This window comes from Gossypium hirsutum, chromosome D10, assembly GCF_007990345.1.
Source record: "Gossypium hirsutum isolate 1008001.06 chromosome D10, Gossypium_hirsutum_v2.1, whole genome shotgun sequence".
NCBI classification, from domain to species: domain Eukaryota; kingdom Viridiplantae; phylum Streptophyta; class Magnoliopsida; order Malvales; family Malvaceae; genus Gossypium; species Gossypium hirsutum.
Window position 1 is genome coordinate 49,054,599 of NC_053446.1, and position 10,603 is coordinate 49,065,201.

The 10,603-nt window shown below is 36.9% G+C and overlaps 1 protein-coding gene across 1 annotated transcript; it reads left to right on the forward strand.

Moving 5' to 3' along the window:
* Positions 1–2,476: 2,476 nt before the first annotated feature.
* LOC107916047 (GTP-binding protein OBGC, chloroplastic) lies at positions 2,477–7,685 on the forward strand. The gene is given in 7 exon segments (XM_016845215.2): positions 2,477–3,189; positions 3,192–3,546; positions 4,561–4,834; positions 5,017–5,308; positions 5,451–5,610; positions 6,644–6,752; positions 6,977–7,685. Coding segments are annotated over 7 exon segments (1,968 nt in total). The 5' UTR covers positions 2,477–2,507; the 3' UTR covers positions 7,073–7,685.
* Positions 7,686–10,603: the final 2,918 nt, after the last annotated feature.

Genomic DNA, 10,603 nt, shown 5'->3' on the forward strand with positions numbered 1-10,603 from the left:
CCTTATATGGTTTGAAGTAGGCACCAAATTCTGGTATGACAGAATCGATACATATCTGTTTAGGCTTGGGTTCGAGAAGAGTATCGGTGTGCCTACTCTCTATGTAAAGAAATCAGAGAATGAAAACTGATTGTGTCACTATATGTAGATGATCTGTTGGTAACTGAAAGCAAAAAGAAGTTGATTGAAGAGTTCAAAAGGCAGATGCAAGATGTTTTCGAAATGACTGACTTAGTGGAGATTACTTACTTCCTTGGCATGGAAGTAAATCAGTATGATCATGCTATCTTCATAAGTCAGTAAGCCTTTTCTTTGAAGATTTTAAACAAATTTTGCATGATAAACTGCAAAATTGTTAGCACGTCAGTGGCTCAAGGTGAAAAGCTAACTAGCAATGACAACTATGAAAAGGTTGATGAGAGAAGGTATAGAAGTATTGTAGGTTGTCTACTCTATTTGATAGCTACAAGGCCTAATATCATGTTTGTTGTTAGCCTTCTGTCTAGATTCACGCATTGCTGTAATGTTGTTCACTTTAAGGCAGCCAAAAGAGTCCTTAGATATGTGAAAGGAACTTTGGATTATGAGGTAAAATTTATGAAGACTGAAGAACTCAAGTTGATAGAGTATTCTGATGGTGACTGGGTAGGGTCCATTGATGATATGAAGAGCACATCTGGCTACTTTTTCACTCTAGGTTCAGGGGTCTTTTGTTGGAGTTCAAAAAACAACAAACTGTGGCTCAACCAACAGCAGAAGTAGAGTACATTGCAGCAGCAGCTGCTACTGTTGTCAATCAAGACATTTGGCTAAGAAAGCTTTTATGTTATCTAAATAAGAGCCAAGAAGAAGCTATTGAAATTAAAGTTGACAATCAGTCAGTTGTTGCCATAGCAAAAAAACCCAGTGTTTCATGGAAAAACAAAGCACTTTAAGATTAAATACCATTTTGTTAGAGAAGCTGAACAATCAAAGGAAGTTAATTTGATTCATTGCAGCTTTGAAAATCAATTTGCTGATATATTAACTAAGCCTCTTAGTACTTCAAAGTTTGACAAGTTAAGAAGGAATATTGGTGTTTGTTGCATACAGTCCAATGAGGAGTATTGAACTTTGGCCTACAATGCAACAACAGAGAAGTTTTGAAGCTCAACCAGTGCAGTAGCTATGTTTTGTTTAATATGTAACTAGCTTAGTTTTTTTTTTGTAATTTGAATCATTAAGATTAGTTTGCTGATTTAAATGATATTCAAGTGATGTTTTGGCTGATAAGTCAGCTTTACTTTGTGTGCAAGATAAGCTATGTATTTTGTCAATGTAATTAGTGGGAGTAGTTATACATTACGTAATTGCTTTGTAACTCATATATTTGACTTAATAAAATCAATAATGCAATTCAGTTTTTTTGTTTTTTGATAATTTTGGCATCTGTTTCTCTTTGCTTCATTTCTCCTTTGTTTTAGTCCAAAATCCCAACATTTCTCTAGACAAGTTGTGACCAAAGTAGGTGAGTTCTTTGATTCGGCAAGGAACTTGAGACAACGGCTTTTACCCCCAAATGATTGGAGTCAAATGGGACAGGGAAGGGTGAATGGGCGAGAGGGTCCTATACACACTTACCATCGATTACCAGTGTAGAAGCCAAATTGTGGACTCTTCGAGATGGCCTAACACTAGCTTCTCAAGAAAACATTAATCGGCTGGAAATTAAAGTAGACGCTGAAATTGTGGTAAATGTTATCAACACTAACAATAAGATGCTTGCTGTGTTGGTTTATGATTACAGATCACTAATGCTTAATTTCGAGCAAGCCTCACTCAAGCATATCTATCACAAAGGAAATCAATGCACATACAGGGAGCAGTTTTCAAACCTTGGTGATTTTACTTCAATGAACTTTTGTGCATTTGAAGGACCAAATTTTAAGTTAATTTTAATGTAAATGTTTATTTCTAGACCAATATATATATATATTTAGCCTTCATTTATAATCTAATACATTTTGTGTAATATTTATATGGGGTATAGAATTAATTCATTATTGAAATATATTTCAAATATATAATATTTTAATGTTTGATTTTGAAATGATTATATTTTAATGTTTAGAATATAGTTTATATATTTAAATTAATTTTCATAAATAATTAATTTTAATTGCTCTATAATTTATATATCAAAATATTAATAATGAATTTTTTTATTGGAATATCATAATTCTGATATTTAAATTCAAGTTTTTTCTTTACAATTTATGGAAAATGCTAAAAGCACAAACTTTTAAAAAATAATTAGCAATTTTTGTATATTAGTTTGGTGAATGAAAATAAATAAGTCCAAAAAACGTGGTTGAACTTAAGAATTGGGCCTTTACTCCAAAATCCAGAAGCCCGGGATTGAAAGAGAAATCAGGGACACGTGGCGGATAAGCCGTTCCTTATCCAATTCTTAAACCCTCTTGAAAACCTCTCGGAATTTAGGCGTTAACTTACTTGTACAGTAAAAAATGGCTTCCATTACCATATCCGCCAGCTTCTTTTCTCGTCCTCAACCTCAAGCTCAAGCTCGACCCCGAACTCAAAAACCCTCTCCTAAAAGAAACCCTAACCCCAAATTCAAACCCAAAAAACTTAATAATAAATTCAAGTCTCTTTCTTTGTCTTCACCTCCGCCTTCTTCTTCTTCTTCTTTGGGTGCCCAAGCCACCACTTACACTCGCCTTCCTCCCAAGGAAGATTTCAATTTCGAGTTCGAAGTTCCCTCTTTGGACGAATCTGATGAAATCAAGCTTTCTGATTCCGATGTCGCGAAATTCGCCTTCCACAATGATTCCTCTGAAGCCGAAGCTGAAATGTTAGACACCGATGACGATGATAATGAACAACAAGAAGAAGAAAATGAAAGTTTGGTTTTTCAGGACGAAACCTTCGATGGAAAAATCGTAGATTTTTACAATGGTGATGGAAGTTCGGATTTTGAGGAAGAAGGGGAAGAGGAGGTTTATTATTACGATTCCGATGGCAAGCTCGTAAATTTACCAGAAGACGAGTTTGATGATTTGGGACTGGAAGTGAAGGAGAAAGGGGTACCGGCTGTTATGCGATGCTTCGACCGAGCCAAAATTTACGTGAAAGCAGGGGATGGCGGGAATGGAGTGGTTGCATTTCGGCGCGAAAAGTACGTGCCGTTAGGGGACCGTCGGGAGGCGACGGAGGGAGAGGAGGGAACGTGTATTTGGAAGTTGACGGAGCGATGAATTCGCTGTTACCGTTTCGGAATTGTGTGCATTACAGGGCGGGGAGAGGGGCGCACGGGCAAGGGAGGATGATGTGTGGGAGGAAAGGGGAGGATGTGGTGGTGAAAGTGGCGCCGGGTACGGTGGTTAGAGAGGCCGGGAACGATGAAGTGTTGCTGGAGCTGTTGTATCCGGGGCAAAGAGCGTTGTTGTTGCCTGGTGGAAGAGGTGGCAGAGGGAATGCGTCGTTTAAGTCCGGCAACAATAAGGTGCCTAAGATTGCTGAGAATGGAGAAGAGGGTCCTGAAATGTGAGTTTCCCTTTTCTCTTTCGCTCCTAAGTTATTCGGATTTGGTCCCAGAAAATTTCAAATTAGGATATATATATATTTATCTTGTCTGCCGAATTTGAATATCCTAAGAATTGACTTGAGCCACCTGCAAGTTAATAGAGTTTTTTTGTAACAGTATAGATTTCTATTCATAGTCGAACAATCGAGCATGAGAATTGAACTCTTTTGTAAGGTAAACAAGTTTAATCAAGCAATTTCTTTATCTCAAATCGAGCTCAAACTTTAAAAGCAATTCAAGCTAAGCTTTGAGTTCCTAGTCAAGCTCCCCTACTAAGTACCACTATGCTTTTGAATGATCAATGCATCTTATAGTTTTGGTTTCATTGCACTGCTTGTATTTTGATTGTTTTATACTGTTTAATATGTCCTTGCCATTCAAACAATTGGAAGGATCAAAGAAGCCAATTTCGCAACCAAAAAAAGGGAAATTTAAGTCTGTTTCATTTTGATTTTGTCATGGTTGTCTCCACAATCACTAAGGTGCATGCTTTCAGAAGCTATGTTTATGGATAATAAACTGTGTACTAGAAGTTTGCTCTGACTTCTTATTTTTGTTAAAAGTACCCTCCCAAACATGGAAATGGAGATATGGTCTCCAAAGATTGTCTAAATTCATGGAAGAACTTTGAAAAAAGGTTACCTTACCTTTGTCAGGTACGACAATCACACCTAAGTACGAGTAACATAGCTGCTAGCTGTATTACTTAAACTTTTCATTTTTCTTGAAGTACCCTGTCCAATACTAGTGTCCAACACATGGTTATGGGGATATGATTTTCTAGAATCTTCCAAATCATAGAAAGATCTAATGATACCTATGTCAGATATTCATACTTGGCTTCGAGTAACATAGACTAGCGGTTCAACTTTTTGAAGTCATACAGTAGTTTGACAATGCTTTCTTATGAAACTAAGAGCAATTACTAGCTTATGATGGCTTTTTGTTTATTTTTGTCTGGTATTCTCAAGCAGGTGGTTGGAATTGGAGCTGAAATTAGTTGCAGATGTTGGTATAGTGGGTGCTCCTAATGCTGGAAAAAGCACTCTCCTAAGTGTGATAAGTGCTGCTCAACCGGAAATAGCAAATTATCCTTTTACAACTTTGCTTCCCAATCTGGGTGTAGTTTCATTTGACTATGATTCTACCATGGTTGTTGCCGATCTTCCAGGTTTACTCGAAGGAGCACACCGGGGTTTTGGCTTAGGTCATGAGTTTCTACGGCATACTGAAAGATGTTCAGCACTGGTATGGACTTCTCATATACTGCAACTACTGTAACATGCTTTTCAAGGCTTAATTTATAATTGCTTCTCATGCCTTCTGATGGTTTATTTAAAATTGGCTCCTTTAGCCATTAAGCTATGCTAGGGTAAAGGAAATGTTTTTATAGGCTGACCAGGATCCCGTTTCCACTTTTGGTTACATAGGTACATGTCGTTGATGGCTCTGGACAGCAACCAGAGTTTGAGTTTGATGCAGTTCGCCTTGAGCTGGAAATGTTTAGCCCAGAACTTGCTGAAAAGCCATTTATAGTTGCCTACAATAAGATGGACCTTCCAGAGGCATATGAGAATTGGCCATCTTTTAAGGAAAAGTTGGAAGGGCTTGGAATCGAAACATGTTGCATGAGTGCTGTAAAAAGGGAGGGAACTCATGAAGTTATCAGTGCCGCCTACAAACTTCTTCAAGAAACTAAAGAACCCAATGAGGGATTCGAAGGTTAATTTTATTATAAGTTAATTCTTTAAAATTAAATTCCTTATCACCAACATCCTTGCCATTTTCTTATTGTCCTTTGTGAATCTTAGTCCATATCGTGAATCCATTGCATTTATTGTTGACAAGTCTAGCTGTTCTTTAGGTTTTGAAGATCCAAAAGATTTGAACCATGTAGCTGATATGGTACAGAAGCAGCGTAGCTCCTCTATTAGTGAGTTTGAGATAACTCGTGATGGTAGTTGCAGTACTTGGTACGTAAATGGAGCTGGGTTGCAACGCTTTGTTCAAATGACAAACTGGCGGTATGTTAATAACTCTTATTGATGCTTGCTTGTACTGCTCGCTTTTTCTTCTCTTGACTTGCCATCAATGTCTTTCTGCTGGGTGCATGCTATCTTAGTTTATCATGTTCGTATCACTTCAGTGGTACTTGCCAAGCCTGTTCTGCCTTATTTCATCTTATAAACTGTAGGACATATGATACTAAATTAGTGTCATTCTGCACTAAAACTGTATTTGACCCGTCAGTCATGCAACTAGCCGGATAGTATTTCCATACAATGAAGTTTGGCTTTTGTCTTGAACACGTTTTAAGCATTGACTATCGGTTCCGACCAGCACTTTAGACTGTAATGGTAAATACAATACCTAGAATGAACTTTCATGGATTTCAGTTAATTCCCTCTGTTTTGCCCTTAATTAGCACTTTGGACGTTAATATTCTTTCATCTCTAGTCTTTCTTTTCCAGTTCTTTCCCTTTTAAGTTTCTGAAGGAAGAAAGGATGCTGAAGAAGTCGGACAAGAAAGCAACCTTTAGGGCAATGCAGAGGATGAATTTTGAATTTCAAGGCCTCAATATGCATACTTCACTTTTATGACAAACATTTTCCTATAGTTAATTTTGAAGGATTGGATCTATAGATTCTGTATGCACCGGAATGAGACAAATCCAGTCTGAAACCCACTTGTTTCCTTTGGCCTCGTCAACTGCTCAGTGATTCATTCGATTTTGATTTGTAATTCACTTTTCTTGTAATGGTGCATGTTCATTCTATAAACTGTAGGAACTGATATGTAAGCCATTCGGTTCTCCATAGGTAAATCGATCGTATGCATTTCTCTGTTGGAAATGAATCCTTCTCATTTGAAAAAGTCTAGGTAACAATGTAATGTATTTCTTCGACATCATAAACTGCAACCAAAACAAGTTCTCTCAACCACAGTTGTTATTATATGTGTACATCATTGCATGTTTTTTGCTTACATTAACTGCTCCAAATCAATGCAGAGGTGTTATTGTTACTTCTTTTTCTCATAACATGTGAATTTAACAGATACATTGACTCCGACAAGAGGTTTCAACATGTCCTGGAGGCTTGTGGAGTGAATAGGTCCCTCATGAAGCTTGGAGTGAAAGAAGGCGACACAGTAATTATTGGAGAGGTTTGTTGGCAAAGCCCTATATATTGTTATTGAGGACACATTCCAATTTCTCATCATCCCTAAATCTAGCTATATAAATTATCTACTTAATTACCGGCTCTCCATTTCCCATAATTCCCTTCTTGTTTTTGTTGATCTAAGATTAATCTTTGTGAGAAATTGAAAACATGGATATCTTGAAGTCGTTTATCTAATGACCACATGATTTGCTTTGTCCTTATCAGATGGAGATGGTATGGCACGATTCTGCAGAGAATTCTGGTACACCGAACATGAAGAAGAGATCAACAGAGTCAATCAAATGGCCCCATTTGAAGTAACCGGCATCTGCAACGTTTGTCATCAAACTGCCATATTAGGAGGTCAGGCAAAGCCAGTCAGTTTCAGTGTCCGTTCATTGCTGGATTTAGTTTTAGACCAACATTACTAACAGATACGATATTCCAGCAGACCATGAAGGTGCCGTTAATTCACGAGAGATGACATTGAGCTCAATGAAATGTTGGATTCCAGTGCACGATTCTGTTATTGCTTCGACATGTTTGATTGCTTCGGATTCGGTGCAGAAGAAGAGGCAGTTTTGTCCAATTCTTTGTATGAGCTTAGATAATGTTATTGCAGTAGCAATCTATAGTCTCCAAGCGACTTCAAGGTAATGCCTTCATTCTTAAGGGTAATGACTCATTGTGCTTAAAAAGTATATAATTTAATTAAATTTGAAACCTATATGAGAAATGGCTTCTTCTTTCTTTTTTTTGCCTTAAATGTCTTGAGTTTTGCTTCCGAATTTACGAGTTGCAAACAAAATTTACGGATGTAGCTGGACTGGGTTAGGCTTTATTTAGTAAAAGTTTTACTTGTCCAATGGGATAGAAAACTTGAATTATTGTTATTTTTATCTGTACTAATATATCAAGTCCTCAATTGAATTGATGTCATGAATTATTTAAGTATCAGCTAGGTTGAATAATGATTAAAATATTATTGTTTACAAAGTAATATATATTATTCAAGGTATTTTTTTTTTATCTTTTTATGTAATTTATATAAAAACAAAACAAAAAGATACACATAATAGAATCAAAAAAGTGTTTCATAACATTTTTATAAATATTTTTGTTATATAATTATATTTTTTTACAGTAATTTATTGGTGTAATTTCTTTATAATTTGACTTTGTTTTTTTATTAAAAACATTTTTAATAAAAGGGTAATATTAAATTATGGTACACATAAGTGAAAAAAATTGTATAATAAATTTATAAAATATATATTGTAACACCCTAGAACCCGACGTAGAAGCTTAGACCGAATTTCGGAGGTCACATTGATCACCGAAGTGATCGTAGAAAAATTTTGGTTCAACAAGTGAGAAAACAAACAATATTTGGGTTACATAAAACTTTTTAGTTATCAAATCCCGATATTCATCCCAAAGTAGTTCGATCCAAATAATGTCTACTTACATTTAACACAAAATTTCATACCACAATATTTTGAACAGAACTTACAGTCCAAAATCATTTACATAAAACTTGGATTTATAGAAAACACTTTATTAACCAGTTTAAAAAAAACGTGACGCTTCTGAGACCTCCGCGTACCAAGTCTAGCATCAGAATTAAAAAATGTACCTGAAAGGGGAAAACACTAAAGGGGATGAGCTACACGAGTTCAATGTGAGTTCAAAACGATTAACAACAGATTTACCGAAGAGAACTTCAGATGACAGTTCAATAGCAAAACATACTTACAGAGATATGCAGAAACAGAAAGCAAACTCGGAACCAACGTCCCAACACACGTAACAGTCAAAGCACACCAACTCACTCATAGAATACTCAACACAAGTGTTATTCAGTTAGGCAGAATACGGTCAAGTAATCTCACACCCAAAACACCCAAACAGATGCATATGAATGCAGTCAAGTATTAAAACCCACCCATCCAGCCAAAACACCTCTCCGTCTCTCGATCACACCCCAAAAGAGCTATTTAAGCTCATCCAACCAAACACACCACTAGGACCTCGAAAGGCCCGTCCAACCCTACACACCATGTATGTGGTCTAAGCCACTCAGATAATAATACGCAGCAAGGCTGGCGTATATGCTGTACAGTGCATTGCGGTAAACCGCTATACAAACATGTTGCAGTTAAACTACCAGATCAGATCAGAATTAGTCTTCCTTCTCTTTATAACCAACCCAAATATTTACTTTATGCAAGTATGTGTATGCATACAATCTCACAGAAACAATAAACACATCGTCAGACAATCAGACAGAAACAAATATGCACACACACCCAGCAAACTAGGTTTAAAATCAAACATCTCACACTTCAGTCACAAATAACACATAAGCTGAAGCCTAGATTAGAGTCTTAACTACCCTCACTAAAGCCTAGCCAAGGGTCGAAAGACACAGACACATTTCTGATCAAAACATATACAGAACTAAAGTTGCTGACTTAGGACCATACGACCGTGTGTTCTGGCCATGTAGAAAAACCTAGGCCGTGCGGGGGTCAAAACGCCCATGTGGAGGGAGGCACACAATCGTGTGGCTGAGGCATACGCCCGTGTGAGCCAGGGACATGACCGTGTGAACAGGCCGTGTAACTCTTTGTCTATTTGTGCTAAAATAAATGCAGTGCAGACACAGTCGTGTGAGGGTCTCACATGCCTGTGTGCCTACCAGACACGGTCGTGTTTCCAAAACACACGCTCGTGTGGGATCCCTAAATCCCCAAATTAGCCACACGGCCGTGTGGTACCAAATCTCTAAATCCTTAATTCCTAAACACACACGCTTGTGTGCCCAGGGGACACGGTCATGTGGAAATCGACAAAAAATCCCAAATTAGCCACACGGCCGTGTGGCACCAAATTTTACTTGGAACCCTAATTCCTAACTGCACACGGCCGTGTGGACCGCCTGTGTAGGGGCACACACGCCCGTGTGGCCACCCATGTGGTCACGAAACCACCCTAAAACAACCCAAAAAAACATGTTTCCACCCTCGAAGCACTTCCTAGCCCTCGATAACTCAAACTTATACCAAATCAACAAGTTCTAAGCATAAAAAAAAACGGTACAACATCATAAATAACCAATTTGTGAACACACACATAAAATATTGACTTTCACGGAGTTGAAACGAGATTTCGCAAATAAATTAGAAAAGATACGAAACCCACACCTGATTTGTGATCAAGGATGTCCAGAACCCGACTCGAAGACTAAGAAATTAAAGCTCTTCGAAAACCACAACACCACGCTTTTCAAAAAAGAAAATAAGAAGAAACAAAAGAAAAAGAAAGAGGAGAACGTCCAAAGAAAATAAAAAGAAAATAAAAATCAAAATAATCATAAACATTATAATAATAAACACTCGGTAAAAAGTAAAATAATTACCTAAACCTTTAAAACAAAACAAAAATGGTCCCTCAAAACACTCCTAAGGACTCAAACCTGAGACCCAAAGGCACACTAGCACATTACCAACCGTTAGACCAACAAACCTATTCTATTACTTAAACGCGCAACTAAACACAATAGCACGACCTACTCACTGACCCTAACCACAAACCTCAAAACTTGTAGCCCAAAATTCGGGGTGTTACATATATATATATATATATATAAGTAAGATGAAATTTAAGTTGAAATGGTAGCATTAAGACATTGAAAGTTATAATATCTTAGATTCAAATATCATTATGTGTAAATATTTTTTATAGATCTTATATAAAAATATAAAAGACAAAACACTCTCAAAGTAATATATGTTGCCTTAAAAAATAATGAGTTTTTTTTTTATAATTCACAACTAAGTTGAGACTTGA